This window comes from Babylonia areolata, chromosome 29, assembly GCF_041734735.1.
Source record: "Babylonia areolata isolate BAREFJ2019XMU chromosome 29, ASM4173473v1, whole genome shotgun sequence".
Taxonomy (NCBI): domain Eukaryota; kingdom Metazoa; phylum Mollusca; class Gastropoda; order Neogastropoda; family Buccinidae; genus Babylonia; species Babylonia areolata.
The window spans coordinates 8,896,478-8,916,293 of record NC_134904.1 but is presented as its reverse complement, the minus strand read 5'-3'; the positions used below and the strand labels follow the sequence as shown (position 1 = coordinate 8,916,293).

Here is a 19,816-nt window from a genome sequence, read left to right as displayed (position 1 = left end):
TGGCTTGGTGGGACCACTGTGTTGTCCTGTACAGGGCTGTGGCTTGGTGGGACCACTGTGTTGTCCTGTACAGGGCTGTGGCTTGGTGGGACCACTGAGTTGTCCTGTACAGGGCTGTGGCTTGGTGGGACCACTGTGTTGTCCTGTACAGGGCTGTGGCTTGGTGGGACCACTGAGTTGTCCTGTACAGGGCTGTGGCTTGGTGGGACCACTGAGTTGTCCTGTACAGGGCTGTGGCTTGGTGGGACCACTGAGTTGTCCTGTACAGGGCTTTGGCTTGGTGGGACCACTGAGTTGTCCTGTACAGGGCTGTGGCTTGGTGGGACCACTGAGTTGTCCTGTACAGGGCTTTGGCTTGGTGGGACCACTGTGTTGTCCTGTACAGGGCTGTGGTTTGGTGGGACCACTGTGTTGTCTGTACAGAACTTTGTGGGGCGTTTCTTTTTTATCTGACACTTTGCATTCATTGAGATTAGGCACTGAACTTGTGATCCGGTGTTCACCAGTGATCCAGAGTTCAAGGCCCTGTTTCTTTCAGCGTGGTGTTGGTGTCCTTGGGGAAGGGACTTTACTCTGATCTCTCTCACTCCACCCAGATGTGAACGAGTACCCGACTTGGTTTAGGGAAGGTGACAAAGGTGGAAGAACAGGCCTGGCCCTCAGACACAGTGGATGTGAATTCAGTGCCTGAGGGCCGTGAGAGGCTGTGGGACCTCCAGTCTGTTAACCTTGTATTGAGTATTCAGGTCGTTAGTCATCACCACATAGATTTTACTATTGCCGTGTGAGTTGGTGGGTTTCTGTGGTTGTCAGTCATGCTGTGGTTTATTTATTGCAGATTTCAGGGATCACACATAGTCATGGAAGTCAGGGAAAAGTTTTGAAAAAAAAACAAGGGAACCTTTTCCAGGGCTGAAAATGTCTTGTAAAAAAAAATATGTTTTGCCCTTCAGGATTGGGAAAAAGTCTTGGAATTTTAGTAAAACCCTTCATCAGTACCATTCAACAAAGAGCTTAATTCAGGGGGGGCTTAGAAAGTGGTGTCCAAAGTACGTTAAATCAGAACAGGCACCACTGAACATCATGGTAGTAACTCAAAAAGCAGTGCAGGGTCTCCTCTGGTGTGTGGCCTCCTGTTGACCTAACATTGATGGTTCCCTGTGTGACTGCCAATGCTGGGACTGCGGGAGACAAATCGGGAAAAGAGGGGAATTCACTGAAACAAACAAATAAACAAAAAGTAGTGACACAGGACCATCAGTGCCATAATACTATTCTCTGGTCTCGGTCACCAGCTGTGTAGCAGAAACACTTTTTTTGGTTCAGGCTGGCTTTGTGTTAGGTATGGAAACATTTCAAGGAAACAGGTCCGGAAAAAAAGTGAGGAATTCTGTTTGCTCCCCCATCCGTCAGAAACCCTGGGATTGGTTTTCTTGAGGAGTCACTTCCGCACAAAATGTAAAAAGTGTAAGCACTGAAGCTGCTACCTCACCTGGTTTTTAATTTAGTGTCGAGATTTTTATTGGGTCTGTGCTCAGGTGATATTCCTGTTGGTTTATTGTTGTTGTTTACCAGCATGTTAGGTCCGCACTGAGATGATGCTCATGTTTGTTGTTGTTTTTACTTTCATGTTGCGTTTGTACTGAGATGATGTTCATGTTACGTGTTGTTTTTACTTCCATGTTGCGTTTGTATTGAGATGATGTTCATGTTATGTGTTGTTTTTATTTCCGTGTTATGTTTGTATTGAGATGATGTTCATGTTATGTGTTGTTTTTAATTCCATGTTATGTTTGTATTGAGATGATGTTCATGTTATGTTGCGTTTGTACTGAGATGATGTTCATGTTACGTGTTGTTTTTACTTCCATGTTGCGTTTGTATTGAGATGATGTTCATGTTATGTGTTGTTTTTACTTCCATGTTGCATTTGTATTGAGATGATGTTCATGTTATGTGTTGTTTTTACTTCCATGTTATGTTTGTATTGAGATGATGTTCATGTTGTGTGTTGTTTTTACTTCCATGTTTCGTTTGTATTGAGATGATGTTCATGTTGTTGTTTTCCCTCCACATTAGGTCTGTGCTGTTTGCGTGTGTGTGTGTGTGTGTGTGTGTGCATGCTTGTTTGTGTGTGTTTGTCTGTGTGTGTGTCTGTGTGTGTGTGTGTGTGTGTGTGTGTGTGTGTGTGTGTGTGTGTGTGTGTGTGTGTGTGTGTGTGTATGTGTGTGTCTGTGTGTGTGTGTGTGTGTGTGTGTGTGTGTGTGTGTGTCTGTGTGTGTGTGTGTGTGCATGCGTGTTTGCTGTGGTGATATGGAGAGAGAGAGAGAGAGCAGGAGCTGTGTGGAAGCTGTTTGAGATATATGTGAGGTGAGGTGAAAATGTCATTTTGATACATCATACGTGAATGACAGAGGAAGGAGAAATGTTGTGAGAGACAGCTATAGAGGGAGAACGAAGAGAAAGATCTCAGTTCAGTGACCATCAGTTTATTTATTCCATTTCATGTGAATGTCTTCTCAATTCAGTTACCATCAGTTTCATGTGAATGTCTTCTCAATTCAGTTACCATCAGTTTCATGTGAATGTCTTCTCAATTCAGTGACCACCAGTTTCATGTGAATGTCTTCTCAATTCAGTGACTACCAGTTTCATGTGAATGTCTTCTCAATTCAGTGACCATCAGTTTCATGTGAATGTCTTCTCAATTCAGTGACCATCAGTTTCATGTGAATGTCTTCTCAATTCAGTGACCACCAGTTTCATGTGAATGTCTTCTCAATTCAGTTACCATCAGTTTCATGTGAATGTCTTCTCAATTCAGTGACCATCAGTTTCATGTGAATGTCTTCTCAATTCAGTGACCACCAGTTTCATGTGAATGTCTTCTCAATTCAGTGACCATCAGTTTATTTATTCCGTTTCATGTGAATGTCTTGTATGAACCTAAGACAGACAGGCTTGAGTCTCGGCTCACTGTGTTTATACCTAAGTCGGAAGTCTGTTCCTTTTCTTTTTGGTCGCTTTTTTTTTTTTTTTAATTACACATATTTAACCGTGACCCAACTAGTGCAGACTCCGGCAGGGGTCTGACATTACTGTCCTGTGCAAACTACTATCCGCCTATGCGGAGAAAACGAAACTACAGCCGATAACCTCCTGGAAGTAAGTAACCTCCCCTTTGTCCCACTGGCGCTATTTTTTCTTTTTGGTTGCTTTTTTTTTTTTAAAGCAGAAGTGGTGTAATAAGAATAAGAATAACTTTATTATCTCCAACTGGAGAAATTTGGTCAGGTGCATTATCACAACATAGACAAGTAAACAACATGGGGACCATAACTGTAAAAGTCAACAACAGCTTTTACGAATATTACGAAGACACAAATGTAAAAAAAAATATATCACATACACCGTTTCATACATACATCCACACACTGCAGGTAATAACTGGTATTCTTAATGTAAAAACAGAAAGAATTAAGAAACATTATTTTGAATATAATTATAAGCATAGCCTACTGTATTGCACATTGATTATAATAGACAGATAAGATAAGAATAAAGATAAATTGCAGAAAACCACAACCAGATAATCAGCACACACCCGCACCCCCCACCCACCCCAAACACACGGTTTACTTGATTAAGCAAGAGTACTAAACATATGTTCTCAAATAAAAGCATTTCACATATTCGCTTTTAAAACATTGCAATTAGCATATAAGGATCAGTCCACAACGTTTTGACACCTTGACACTGAAGTGATTGATCTCAGTGAAAGATCAGGTGGAATAGCCGAGTGCTTAAATTGTTGGACTGTCAATCTGAGGGTTCGAATCACGGTGACGGCGCCTGGTGGGCGCATTGGTGGAGATTTTTACGATCTCCCAGGTCAACATATGTGCAGACCTGCTAGTGCCTGAACCCCCTTCGTGTGTATATGCAAGCAGAAGATCAAATACACACGTTAAAGATCCTGTAATCCATGTCAGCGTTCGGTGGGTTATGGAAACGAGATCATACCCAGCATGCACACCCCCGAAAACGGAGCATGGCTGCCTACATGGCGGGGTAAAAACAGTCGTACATGTAAAAGCCCACTCGTGTCAATACGAGTGAACACAGAAGAAGAAGATCTCAGTGACAGAAAACAAAGGAGGGAGTGGGGGGGAGAAAAGAAATGTCTGAAATGCATTCCACCAGCCTTTGGGGATTTGCCATGTCTCCTTCGTGTTTATTTTTGTGTTTGTTGAAGGGGGGTGCCGGTGGGGGGATTTTTAATTGGTGTATAGATGTGGTGCTCAGACACAAGTTCCTGTCTGTGTGTGTGTGTATGTGTGTGTGTGTGTTGCCTGCTATTGTATTTCACTGTTCATGTAGTTGATACTTTTTACCAGACTTGATTTTTATGTGTTTTACCATGACCATATAATTTGCCAGTGTCAAATGTTTTTTTTCAAAATCTATTCAAATCTATAAGCCAGGCAACTGTTTTGAATTTGAATAATGAATCACTTCATATCTTAATCTGATGTTGTCACCAATAAATATGTTGGACCTAAAGCCTGTTTGGTCATCATTAAAGAGGAGAGTACATGCTTAACTCTTATATACCTTTAACTCTTATTTGCTAAGAAGAAGATCCAATTTTATAAAGTGTTTAACAGATATCGGTGTCCATTTCTCAATAAATTCTTGTGGTGTGTCACCCTTTGGTGTACAAATCATAATGCCTGCTTTCTGTGTTTGTGACGGTTCACCTTTATTCAGACCTTCATTCAGTGACATGACAATTATTTGTTTTTGTATTTCTTTTTATCACAACAGATTTCTTTGTGTGAAATTCGGGCTGCTCTCCCCAGGGAGAGCGCGTCGCTATAATACAGCGCCACCCATTTTTTTGTATTTTTTCCTGCGTGCAGTTTCATTTGTTTTCCCTATCGAAGTGGATTTTTCTGTAGAATTTTGCCAGGAACAACCCTGTTGTTGCCATGGGTTCTTTTATGTGTGCTAAGCGCATGCTGCACACGGGAGAGTTGCTTCACTGCCATCCTGACTTCATCTTCTGTGGGAAGGGTGTCGAGGTCCTCGTTGGTCTCTACCTGGGGCAGGCGAACAATGGCCTTGTAACTGATGTTGGCAGGACGGTTTAGGACCATGTCGAAGTGCTCAGCCCACCGCTCCAGACTGCTTCTCCTCTGTCAGTTCTGTGTATATATATATATCTCTCTCTGTATATATGTGTGGGGGGTTGGGGGTGGGGGATATGGGCGTATGTGTGTGTGCTTGTACAAGTAAGTGTTCATCTGTGTGTGTGTGTGTGCCGTGGAAGCTGCGATACATAGCCTAGAAATGAGTGTGTGGAGGAGGGGGGGTAGAGGAGGGGCAGGGTAATTTGTGTGTGTGTGGTGTGTGTGTGTGTGTGTGTTGGGGCTCATGTACGTTTATGTGTATTTGACTGTGCTTTCATATCTGTGAAACTGCATGTTTGGTGCATATCTGTTATGCATGTGTGGGTGTATGTGTGTCTTCATGTTTTACATTTATTTGCTTATTTATCATCATTGTTGTCTTATTTATTTATTTATTTATTATTATTACTACAACTACTGCTGCCTTTTTTTATATTATAATTATTATTTATTTACTTATTTATGTACGCTTATCTATTATTTATTCACCTTTTTTTTTTCTCAAGGCCTGACTAAGCGTGTTGGGTTACGCTGATGGTCAGGCATCTGCTTGGCAAATGTGGTGTAGCGTATATGGATTTGTCCGAACGCAGTGACGCCTCCTTGAGCTACTAAAACTGAAACTGAAAACTGTCGGTTCACTGTTCACTGGGGAGGTACTTCAGCCTCTGAGGAAGGGCCCAGGTGGTCCTTACCTTCTTGTGAACCGTGTACAGTAGAAATTTAGCAGTTTGTGGTCAGTACACTGTACACTTTTTTTAGTGTGCACATGCATGTCTGGAATGATGGTGATGTGCATGAACAACTGTGTGTTGTTTTGTTTCTTCCAGCTGTGAGATATTGGTGTGTGTGTGGACATTCTGTGCTTACTGTGATCATTTAACACACACACAATCTCAGCCCCCTTTCTCTCTCTTTCTCTCCGAACATTGGGAGACATTCAGGGGTTAAATAAACATTTTATTTTAGAAAAAAAAAAAAAAGAAAAGTGGGACGGCCTTGTGATATTTCTGAACTAAATCCACCAATGTAGGGCTGGCTTCATCATGGACATAAACATTTTGCGGATAGAGAAAAATGTTTTAAAATTTATGATGAAAGGTGGTGTAAGTTGCTTATGGTAGAGTCGATTCTTAAGACAGGGCAGTCAGGAAACATGTCTTGTTCTACTGTCTGTGAGAGGGAAAGGTTATGAAACATGTGACTTGTTCTACTGTCTGTGAGAGGGGAAGGTCATGAAACATGTGTCTTGTTCTACTGTCTGTGAGAGGGAAAGGTTATGAAACATGTGACTTGTTCTACTGTCTGTGAGAGGGGAAGGTCATGTCCTTGTAACAGTATCTAAGTAGTCTCCACAAGGTAATGTTCTTGAAACAGTATCCAAGTAGTCTCCACAAGGTCATGTCCTTGTAACAGTATCCAAGTAGTCTCCACAAGGTCATGTCCTTGTAACAGTATTTAAGTAGTCAGCACAAGGTCATGTCCTTGTAACAGTATTTAAGTAGTCAGCACAAGGTCATGTCCTTGTAACAGTATTTAAGTAGTCAGCACAAGGTCATGTCCTTGTAACAGTATTTAAGTAGTCAGCACAAGGTCATGTCCTTGTAACAGTATCTAAGTAGTCAGCACAAGGTCATGTCCTTGTAACAGTATTTTAGTAGTCAGCACAAGGTCATGTCCTTGTTAACAGTATCTAAGTACTCTGCACAAGGTCATGTCCTTGTTAACTGTATCTAAGTACTCTGCACAAGGTAATGTCCTTGTAACAGTATCTAAGTACTCTGCACAAGGTAATGTCCTTGTAACAGTACCTAAGTACTCTGCACAAGGTAATGTCCTTGTAACAGTATCTAAGTACTCTGCACAAGGTAATGTCCTTGTAACAGTATCTAAGTACTCTGCACAAGGTAATGTCCTTGTAACAGTATTTAAGTAGTCAGCACAAGGTCATGTCCTTGTAACAGTATTTAAGTAGTCAGCACAAGGTCATGTCCTTGTAACAGTATTTAAGTAGTCAGTACAAGGTAATGTCCTTGTAACAGTATTTAAGTAGTCAGCACAAGGTCATGTCCTTGTAACAGTATTTAAGTAGTCAGCACAAGGTCATGTCCTTGTAACAGTATTTAAGTACTCTACACAAGGTCATGTCCTTGTAACAGTACCTAAGTACCTAAACTCATGTGCAGCGGCTCTACTGCCTTTTTCAACAGCTAGGTTGATGGCCTTCAATTTGAAGGCTGCATCGTAGGCATTACGTCGCGTTTTCGGCATGATGAGGGTGTGCGCTTGAGCGGAGTAGAACTGAATGCTCAACTGAAGGCTTTAATGTGTGCGGATATGATTTTTAAAACGTGAACAGTTTGCACACTAATCTGAAGCTCATCAAAAAAATTAATGAACAGAAATCATGATTTTGGTGAGTTGAAGGGCAGCTAAGAATAGACAAGAACGTGACACTCCCGGGATTGGGAAAATCCGCAAATAAGCCGCATCACTGCATAAGCCGCAGAGGTTGAAGCTGGGAGAAAAAGTTGCGACCTATAGACCGAACTTTATGGTAGTCTCCACAAAGTAATGTCCTGTAAGTTACACGTCTTTGTTTCATCACATGGCAAAAAAAACACAAAAAAAACATATGAACACAATTGAAAATCATGTCACTTTCATCCATTGAAAGCACTGTCAACGTTTTGTTCACCAGTCATTAAAAGCTGAACATGATCACAAACACGCGATGTAAAACCACTTGGCATACTTAGCTCAGGGGTGACCTGAACATCTGCCATGGCTTGTGTCAGTCAATACCCACCCAAAGCCACTGTGTTTGAAATTAGAATAAGCTCAGTCTTTTTCTTCTTTATCTTCAACATTCACAAGTATCCCTCAAGCCGGATACCATCATTACTGAAAATGGATCATCACAGGTTGTCGACAACGATTCTGGATATTGTTGAGCAGAAATGTTTGGAAAATTGAAATTGACTGCACCTTCAACCTGACCACTCCCCCCCCCCCCCCCCCCCCCCAACACCCTTCACCCCCTTTCCGTGAAGTGAGAGGCAGAGTGGGCCAGCAGCACACTTCAAGCAAGGCTGGTGAGGATGATGGAGGAGTGTGTGCTTTTTGCCACGGTGCAATGGGCATGTACCAGCCATTGTCACAACTGCATGGATAAGTTTCTGTTCAAAGGTGCTTTGTGTTACAGTGTGATGGGTATAATCACTGTCACAACTGTATGGATAAGTTTTGGTTCAAAGGCGCTTTGTGTCATAGTGTGATGGGTATAATCACTGTCACAAATGTGATGGGTATAATCACTGTCACAATGGTATGGATAAGTTTTGGTTCAAAGGCGCTTTGTGTCATTGTGTGATGGGTATAATCACTGTCACAACTGTATGGATAAGTTTTGGTTCAAAGGCGCTTTGTGTCATAGTGTGATGGGTATAATCACTGTCACAACTGTATGGATAAGTTTTGGTTCAAAGGTGCTTTGTGTCATAGTGTGATGGGTATAATCACTGTCACAACTGTATGGATAAGTTTTGGTTCAAAGGCGCGTTGTGTCACTGTGTGATGGGTATAATCACTGTCACAACTGTATGGATAAGTTTTGGTTCAAAGGCGCTTTGTGTCACAGTGTGATGGGTATGTACCAGCCACTATCACAACTGTATGGATAAGATTCTGTTCAAAGGTGCTTTGTGTTACAGTGTGATGGGTATAACCACTGTCAAGATCATAAGGATAAGTTTTGGTTACAAGGCGCTTTGTGTTATAGTGTGTTGGGTTTTTACCAGCCACTGTCACAACTGTATGGGTAGGTTTTGGTTCAAAGGTGCTTTGTGTCACAGTGATAGGTAGTTTAGTTACTGGTCATTGTCACAATGGTCTCGATAAGTTTCCGTTTCAAGGTGTCAATGTATGTGGAGTGTTCCATAAAAGCTACAACACATCTACATGAAAAACAAAATGATCCTGATCTCTTTACAAACCCAGTGCACTGGTCACCCCTGGACATCGACTGGTGCACAACAGGAACATGAAATAAAATTATATTTGAATTTGATTATGGGCTAAGTATGGATATAAATTATTTTATCTAATTATGTATGAGTTCAGTTTATATACTTAAAAACAAATATGTAACATGGTTTTTGACACTGATAGTCATGGATTTGGAAGTTGAAAGAAGAAACAAAAGGAAATTATAGCATGTAGCACACAAACAAAGCAGATTCTGTATTATTGTTCGCATTTTAAAAGAAGCGATCCTACCACTGTAAACTGCACATTTCTGTTGATGCATTCATATTTACAAAGAGAGAAGAAAGCCCGCTGCAGTAAATATGTTTCTTCATCTTCTTCTTCTTCTTCTTCTTTTTCTTCTGCGTTCACTTGTATGTGCATGAGTGGGCTTTTACGTGCATGACCGTTTTTACCCCGCCATGTAGGCAGCCATACTCCTTTTTCGGGGGGGTGCATGCTGGGTATGTTCTTGTTTCCATAACCCACCGAACGCTGACATGGATTACAGGATCTTTAACGTGTGTATTTGATCTTCTGCTTGCATATACACACGAAGGGGGTTCAGGCACTAGCAGGTCTGCACATATGTTGACCTGGGAGATCTTAAAAATCTCCACCCTTTACCCACCAGGCGCCGTCACCGTGATTCGAACCCGGGACCCTCAGACTGACAGTCCAACGCTTTAACCACTCGGCTATCGCGCCCGTCAGTAAATATGTTTCAACATTTGATACAGACTGCAGGAAACTGCGATGCTGGTTAGACAGCGCAACACCATCCATATTACATGAATAACAATTACTACCTCAGTCTACTGTGCACCGGAATTCCAAACAACCCATTTGCTATATCCTGTTGTTAAAAACGACTTTTTTTTTTTTTTTTTATACATAATTCAGTGAACGTGAACTCAAACCAGGACACATCTGGGAAATGTAGAGAGACAGAGACTGGCTCCGACTAATAAGAGTGAATTACTGAAGAAATGCTACAAGCCCAAACGGTAGCCCTTCACTTCATCCAGTATGGAAAAAAAAAAACGGTGAAGAAGACCTAGGCTGGCCACAGAATTAAGAGAGAAGGGCTATACCTGCGGGAAGCCAGCTAAGACAGTACACGATAGAAGCCAGCTAGGACAGAGCAAGAAAGGCAGCAGTGCTTGTCTGGTTGAGGCCTACACATCACCACACATAAAGAGGATTAGGTTATGTAAGTGTTACAAATGCAGATGTGCATTAAAGTAACATGAACATGTAACCTCAAGATACTGACAAAAAAAAAAAAAAAAAAAAAAAAAAAAAAAATCAGAAGCAAAATAATACCTAACATACTTCAATTAGAGGCTTGACAAGGCAAAAAAAATCAATGAGACATCTTGCTTTGCAACCAAAACTAAAGAACAATTTTACCTTAATGGGTGAATGTAATTTGACCATTACCCCTTCACCTCAAACACTCATTCTGTGTAAACGTAAACTGGTGTGCATTGGAACTTGAGCACGTGTGTACGCACACCAGCTGAACACAATAACATGAACACAACAGGTTTTTTGACACACTCAACGCAACTCGTGTGAACAAAAGCCATGGTGTACAAAGCCGAACGCAATCATAAGAAGGAGCAATTTTTTTACATAGGCAAAACAAAGAAGCTGCAAAAATTAGGCCAACCAAAAATGTGGGATTAAGAAAAACAAATCCACTTTAATACACATGAACACAGTTGTGTGGTATCCTTTCTGTGCAGTTCAGATTTATGAACACGGTTAACAACAACACTGAACAGTTCAGATTTATGAACACGGTTAACAACACTGAACAGTTCAGATTAATGTACACTGTTAACAACAACACTGAACAGTTCAGATTTATGAACACAGTTAACAACAACACTTAACAGTTTAGATTTATGAACACAGTTAACAACAACACTGAACAGTTCAGATTTATGAACACAGTTAACAACAACACTGAACAGTTCAGATTTATGAACACTGTTAACAACAACACTGAACAGTCCAGATTTATGAACACTGTTAACAACAACACTGAACAGTTCAGATTTATGAACAAAGTTAACAACAACACTGAACAGTTCAGATTTATGAACAATGTTAACAACAACACTGAACAGTTCAGATTTATGAACAATGTTAACAACAACACTGAACAGTTCAGATTTATGAACAATGTTAACAACACTGAACAGTTCAGATTTATGAACAATGTTAACAACAACACTGAACAGTTCAGATTTATGAACAGTCAACATCAACACTGAACAGTTCAGATTTATGAACACGGTCAACATCAACACTGAATTGTCCAGCCTCAACAACATTTCCCCTTTTATCTCCACAAGGGAATTCTCAGCATAATTGTCTTTTCAGTCACATGGCTGACGTCTTGTCGCGTGGACACTCTCAGAATAATTGTCTTTTCAAATGTACATCTTTTCTATTTCTGTTTGTTTCAACTGTTCTCATGGACAATTAAAACAAATAGAAAGAGCAAAGAAAGAAAATACTGTTCTAACGTGAAGGAATACAACCAAAAATATACAGGGGTGAAATACAAAAATCAAACAAATCACAATCTGGATCATTTGGAGTTACCCCCCACAGTAACAAGGGAATATAGTTGTCATGTCATATGCACATTATTTACACTGACACAGTTTGAATACGATATGAAACATGTACATAGGTTGATTCTGATGGAATAACATTCTTAACTTTTCAAATGACAAATCTGCCTGTAACATTTATGATGCATGCATGCTTACAAAAGTAATGTTTTTTTATGCATGTGTGTATATGAAACTAACATTTCTGACGCAAGTAACTTTTTTGACTCGTGTGCATACAAAAAGTGAGTTGTGTATTAATATTAATTTCTTAAACCTTGCTTCAAGTGTCTTGTGTTTCAACAGTAATCTGAGACACTGGCAATTTCCCCAGCAGACAAAAGTGGTAGGGAAAGCTAAGTGAGCAGGAAGGGTGATATCTGTATCACTGGTCTGAACACCTTTGTCAACACACCCGTCGCAGGGCAAAAGGGGCAAAGGGAGGGGGGGGGGGGGGGGGGACACACATGGAAGAATTTACATGCAGCAAAATAGGTCTGCTGTTGCAAAAGGTTTGTTTCTTTCTCAAACTAACAGAATTCACCTGTAGGATTTCAACAGATTTAAGTACACTTCACCTGTAACAAAATACATTACTGACAGGTAGCATTGTAACGAACAACCATCACTGGAAAAGACAGGGGGGAGGGGGTGGGGGTAAAAGGCATTGCTTGGAACACAAAACACTGGAGGAATCATGATATGGGAGGCTGGGGGGGGGGGGGGGAGGCATTGCTTGGAACACAAAACACTGGAGGAATCATGATATGGGAGGGGGTGGGGCGAAGGGAAAGCTCAGAACACAAAACACTGGAGGAATCATGATATGGGAGGGGGGGGTGGGGTTAAAAGGCATTGCTCAGAACACAAAACACTGGAGGAATCATGATATGGGAGGGGGGGTGGGGGTTAAAAGGCATTGCTCAGAACACAAAACACGAGGAATCATGATATGGGAGGGGGTGAGGGGGGGTGGGGCATTGCTCAGAACACAAAACACTGGCGGAATCATGATATGGGAGGGGGGGTGGGGGTAAAAGGCATTGCTCGGAACACAAAACACTGGAGGAATCATGATATGGGAGAGGGGGGTGAGGGGGCGTGAGGCATTGCTCAGAACACAAAACACTGGAGGAATCATGATATGGGAGGGGGGGGGGGGGGGTAAAAAGGCATTGCTCAGAACACAAAACACTGGTGGAATCATGATATGGGAGTGGGGGTGGGGGGGGTAAAAGGCATTGCTCGGAACACAAAACACTGACAGAATCATGATATGTTTACATGTCTGTTCTACAAACACAACCCTGGTAAAAAATCGGTGAATATCACCAGCAAAAGCTGTACAACGTCATGTGGGTAAAAAAAATCATTTAACGATGAACACAGTCTTTCTGAATAAAATAACATCATTGATCATCGGCAATACGCGTGTAAAACGAAACACATAAATAAATAAACGAACACATTGTAAACTTGTTCAGCTGCAAAACTACTGTGAACAGGAATCTATGAAACGAGAAAAAAAATATTTCAAACTGCCTTCCCCTCACTGCCCGTCTCGCCAGCCATCTCTTGCTGCAACCGTCTCACAAGATGGAGAAAGCAATTCCAGCCCGTGATTAAAAATTTGCTTCTTTTATAAAAAAAAAAGAGAAAAAAAAAAAAACAGACAGACTAAAGTATCACAATCTAAAGTAATGCTTAATAACAAGTCTGAACACATACTGGTTCTGAACACAATGCTTTGCGGTTTTACTTCCAACAACACATCTCCTGTAAAAAAAATTTAAAAAATAAAAAAGGAAAAAAACCCCACTGATTTGTTAATACTTCCAGATCCAATTTCTAAATAAAATCATACCGGCACTAAAATGTAAAATACTAGCACACTATAGCACCATTGTTTTGTTGTTGTTTTTTTATTACAGTGGGTTCTTTTTAAATGTCAGCATGTTTACCTTTTTAGGTACAAAATAGAATTTCCAAAGAATTTAGGCAAGGTGTTATTTGTTGCCATGAAGGTTTTTATTCATCTTCATATTGATGGTTTAGTTCTGTGAACCTGACTGTCAGGAGTTCCCTCCAACATCACCATCACAGCTTGATGGTGGAGAAAAAAGAAAAAGAGGTTACTTTGAACTGGAAAGTCAACCATATTTTTCCACATTTCTTCTCTTTTTTTTCTTCTTCTTTTTTTTTTCAGTCAAAGCCACACCAGACCTTACAGCAACAACTCCGTTTCAGTTTCAGTTTCAGTAGCTCAAGGAGGCGTCACTGCGTTCGGACAAATCCATATACGCTACACCACATCTGCCAAGCAGATGCCTGACCAGCAGCGTAACCCAACGCGCTTAGTCAGGCCTTGAGAAAAAAACAAAAACAAAAAAAAACTCCATAACTAACATCTGTCTGTTTCCAACACATGAAACAAGGAAGTGACTTGTTGATAAAAATCATAAACTTTGATAAAAATCATAAACGTTTATGGATGACAAAAGTGGGAAATGAGATTATCGATGTCAATCAAAAAAATAAAGAGTTTTAACACTGGATATGTACACTGTAAAGTTAGAATTCACTTTTTTCAACTCTCACAGATACATTTCTTTTTTTAAATGTATCACACTGGTAAAGATTGCTATTTACACTGGTGAAAAGGGACTGCAACAAATACAGTTTGTTAATGCAACGATGTCTGGCCTCCAAAAAACAGGTGGAATGTGCACCACACATTAGTTTCATTTTCATTTTTCACAAAGAGTATGAAACTGTTACTGTTAAGTGCATATATAATGATATATATATGTATATATATATATACACAACATTTTAAAAACCATTATTATTCAGTGCAAAACAATGCATGTTGTTCTCAACAGATGAATACAAGTATGCATGCTCTCTCTCTCTCTCTCTCTCTCTCTCTCTCTCTCCCCTCAGTCACACACACACACACACACACACACACACACACACAAACAGATGGACAAAACACAAACGGCCAGCACACACATCACCGTACAGCAATACTGCTCAACTGTTTCAGTCTGCACAGGCATGTGCCACCCCCCTCCCCCCATCCCCCGCCCCTCCCCCACCTTTCCTCCACACACACACACACACACACACACACACACAGAGGGCCAACAGGGGGGCGGTGCAAGGTGTGGGTGAGAGGGAGAGGGAGAGGTGCACAGGAATGGCTGGAGGTGGTCAGGTGTTCAGCTGGCCAGGTGCTGAGACGAAGAAGAGGCGGTCCTGTCTGGCAGCAAGAGCTGTGTGATGTCCAGGTAGGCCTGGACACAGTGACCCCAGTGTCAAGGTGGTGTCACACCATTACATGTGTAAAATGTTCTTAAACATGTCAAAGTTGGTGTCATACCATTACATGTGTAAAATATTCTTAAACATGTCAAAGTTGGTGTCATACCATTACATGTGTAAAATGTTCTTAAACATATCAAGGTTGGTGTCATACCATTACATATGTAAAATGTTCTTAAACATGTCAAGGTGGTGTCATTACATATGTAAAATGTCTTAAACATGTCAAGGTGGTGTCATGACATATGTAAAATGTTCTTAAACATGTCAAAGTGGTGTCACACCATTACATGTGTAAAATGTTGTCACACCATTACATGTGTAAAATGTTCTTAAACATGTCAAGGTGGTGTCGCACCGTAAGTTCAATGTTCTTAAACATGTCAAGGTGGTGTCACACCATAAGTTCAATGTTCTTAAACATGTCAAGGTGGTGTCACACCATAAGTTCAATGTTCTTAAACATGTCAAGGTGGTGTCACACCACCATAAGTTCAATGTTCTTAAACATGTCAAGGTGGTGTCACACCACCATAAGTTCAATGTTCTTAAACATGTCAAGGTGGTGTCACACCATAAGTTCAATGTTCTTAAACATGTCAAGGTGGTGTCACACCATAAGTTCAATGTTCTTAAACATGTCAAGGTGGTGTCACACCACCATAAGTTCAATGTTCTTAAACATGTCAAGGTGGTGTCACACCATAAGTTCAATGTTCTTAAACATGTCAAGGTGGTGTCACACCACCATAAGTTCAATGTTCTTAAACATGTCAAGGTGGTGTCACACCATAAGTTCAATGTTCTTAAACATGTCAAGGTGGTGTCACACCACCATAAGTTCAATGTTCTTAAACATGTCAAGGTGGTGTCACACCATAAGTTCAATGTTCTTAAACATGTCAAGGTGGTGTCACACCATATGTTCAATGTTCTTAAACATGTCAAGGTGGTGTCACACCATTACATATGTTTTTATAAAATGTTCTTAAACATGTCCTTATGTCAAATTATTCAGTATGTTCTTAAACACGTGGAGAAGTCAAATCATTTGATATGTAAAATGTTCTTAAACATGTCAAGTTGTCAAATCATCAGGTATTATAAAATGTTCTTAAACACATCAAAATGTCAAATCACTACATTTGTAAAATGTTCTTAAACATGTCAAAATTTTAAATCATTCAAAATGTAAAATGTTCTTATATATGTCAAGTTCTCAAATCATTAGATATGTAGTATGTTCTTAAACATGTTAAGATGTCAAATCATTCAGTATGTAAAATTTTCTGAAACACATCAAAGTGTCAAATAATTACATAGGTAAAATATTCTTATATATTTCAAGGTGTCGATTACGTATGTAAAATGTTCCTGAATGTGTCAAGGTGTCTAATCATTAGATACATAAAATGTTCTTAAACAAGTCAAGGTGTCAAATCAATGTAACACAATACAACACAATAAATACAACACAAATTTAAAAAAAAACCCAACAACCACACAATAGAACACAACACAACACAATCCTGCAATGCAACACAACACTACAGAAAATGATAAAATACAACACAACACAACGCAGCACAGCGCAGCACAGCACAGCACAGCACAGCACAGAGAACACAGCACAGCACAACATAGCACAGCGCAGCACAGCACAGCACAGCATAGCACAGCGTAGCGCAGCACAGCACAGCGCAGCACAGCACAACACAACACAACACAGCACAGCACAGCACAACACAGCACAGCATAGCACAGCGCAGCACAGCACATCAGAGCACAGCACAGCACAGCACAGCACAACAGAGCACAGCACAGCACAGCACATCACAGCACAACAGAGCACAGCACAGCACAGCACAGCACAGCACAGCGCAGCACAGCACAACAGAGCACAGCACAGCACAGCGCAGCACAGCACAGCGCAGCACAGCACAACAGAGCACAGCACATCACAGCACAACAGAGCACAGCACAGCACAGCACAACAGAGTACAGCACAGCACAGCACAACAGAGCACAGCACAGCACAGCACAGCACAGCACAGCACAGCACAACAGAGCACAGCACAGCACAACAGAGCACAGCACAGCACAGCACAACAGAGCACAGCGTAGCACAGCACAACACAGCACAGCACAGCACAACATAACACAGCACAGCACAGCACAACACAGCACAGCACAGCACAACACAGCACAGCACAGCACAACACAGCACAGCACAGCGTAGCACAGCACAACACAGCGCAGCGCAGCACAGCGCAGCATAGCACAGCACAACACAGCACAGCACAGCACAGCACAACATAACACAGCACAGCATAGCACAACACAGCACAACAGAGCACAACAGAGCACAGCACAGCACAACACAGCATAGCACAACACAACACAGCACAGCACAGCACAGCACAGCATAGCACAGCGCAGCACAGCACAACAGAGCACAGCACAACAGAGCACAGCACAGCACAACAGAGCACAGCACAGCACAGCACAACACAGCATAGCACAACACAGCACAGCACAGCACAGCACAACACAGCACAGCATAGCACAACAGAGCACAGCACAGCATAGCATAGCACAACACAGCACAACACAACAGAGCGCAGCACAACAGAGCACAGCACAGCACAACACAGCACAGCACAACAGAGCACAACACAGCACAGCACAACAGAGCACAGCACAACACAACAGAGCACAGCACAGCACAGCGCAGCATAACACAGCACAGCACAGCACAACAGAGCACAGCACAGCACAGCACAACACAACAGCAGCAGAAGGACTAGAGGCGAGTACCTCATGGCTGAGAGAAGCCATCAACACAGCACAGCACAGCACAGCATAGCACAACACAACACAGCACAGCACAGCACAGCACAGCACAGCACAACACAACACAGCACAGCACAACACAGCACAACAGCAGCAGAAGGACTAGAGGCGAGTACCTCATGGCTGAGAGAAGCCATCAACACAGCACAGCACAGCACAGCACAGCACAGCACAGCACAACACAACACAGCACAGCACAGCACAGCGCAGCACAGCACAGCACAGCACAACAGCAGCAGAAGGACTAGAGGCGAGTACCTCATGGCTGAGAGAAGCCATCAACAGGCGGTCAATCTGACACACCAGGTGGGAGAACTCAGGTCTGTCGCTGGGTCGGTTCTGCCAGCACCGCTCCATGATGGTGTACCTGTCACAGTTTCAGTTTCAGTTTCAGCAGCTCAAGGAGGCGTCACTGCATTCGGACAAATCCATATACGCTACACCACATCTGCCAAGCAGATGCCTGACCAGCAGCGTAACCCAACGCGCTTAGTCAGGCCTTGAGAAAAAATAAATAAATAAAATTAAAAAATAAAATAAATAAATAAATAACAGCACAGCAGCTTTGTTAGTACACCTTGTACTGCTGGTGTGTGGCTACTCCTAAAATCATTCTTTTGTCCCCCCCCCCCCAGCTTTGTTAGTACAGCTTGTACTGCTGGTGTGTGGCTACTCCTAAAATCATTCTTTTGTCCCCCCCCCCCCCCCCCCCCCCCCCAACAATAATAATAAAGTATTTTAACTCTTTCCATACGAACGGCGAAAGAGACGACGTTAACAGTGTTTCAGCCCAATTACCATCATCAAAATATTGCAAGCGGAAGGCTCTTGTACTGAAGACGTGAATGTTGACAAAGAATACCACAATTCTGACGACGGAAGCTAAAGGTTGGGTCATTCAGACACCCATTGGACATCCGAGGGGTCTGTGTAGAGGAGAAGGGAGGATTGGCCGTACTGAGTGAGTTAAAAAGGAAATTTTCTATTTAAAATTACGTTTAAATAACATACTTACCGTGACCCAACTAGTGCAGACTCCGGCAGGGGTCTGACATTCCTGTCCTGTGCAAACTACTATCCGCCTATGCGGAAAAAACGAAAGTACTACGGCCGATAACCTCCCGGAAGTAGGTAACCTCCCCTTTGTCCCCCTGGCTAGCGCCCTCTTTTTCCAGCAGCCATCATGACTCCTGTTCCTGTGCTCTTCATACGGCTAAGTTTTTTCGTATTTTCTGTCTGTCTGTCGATTCTCTGGCGTTCTTGCTTGTTGTCAAATTATGTCTCCAACCAAGTCACAATTATGTAGGTCGATTGGGCGATCGCGCTAAAATTAAGGCGTGATCGCAATCGATTCGCTGACACTCTGGGCCCTCTACTCCTGGCCCTCTCAACAACGCCAACCCGCCACCTCCTCCACTTCCTGCGCTCCCTCCGGTCGACTCCAGACCTCCTCCACCTCCTCTGGTGACTTCTAGAGGTTTGTTGCCAAACACTCAGGTCAGTGTTGCCTTTAATGTCATTTTTATCGATCCGCGAACGCACTCGACACGATCCGCATTTTCTCGGCCCTGCCAGTCAGCAGTGTACGAGTCGATCTCCTCTATCTCTTTACCCATACCCACAGTTGCACCAATGGAATGTGCCACAATCCCTTTGGGGAAACAACACCACAAAAAAAAAAAAAAAAAAAAAAAAAGCAGCTTGTTTTGGATCTCTTTATTTACTGTTTCAGTACTATGTCATTGCAGTGGGAAGTCATTTACAGCTTAGTCTTTTGTGAAGGACTAT

The 19,816-nt window shown here is 42.0% G+C and overlaps 1 protein-coding gene across 2 annotated transcripts in view; it reads right to left on the bottom strand.

Annotated features, from left to right (window-relative positions):
• Positions 1-15,005: 15,005 nt before the first annotated feature.
• LOC143274603 (fibroblast growth factor receptor 4-like) overlaps positions 15,006-19,816 on the bottom strand; it is a 70,673-nt gene continuing 65,862 nt past the window's right edge. For both annotated transcript variants that reach the window (XM_076578468.1, XM_076578469.1), the window contains exons 15-16: positions 18,287-18,395; positions 15,006-15,147 (exon numbers count right to left, since the gene is read on the bottom strand). In XM_076578468.1, the coding sequence (XP_076434583.1) occupies positions 15,073-15,147; positions 18,287-18,395 (184 nt within the window). In that variant the 3' untranslated portion in view covers positions 15,006-15,072. The remainder of the gene's footprint in view (positions 15,148-18,286; positions 18,396-19,816) is intronic.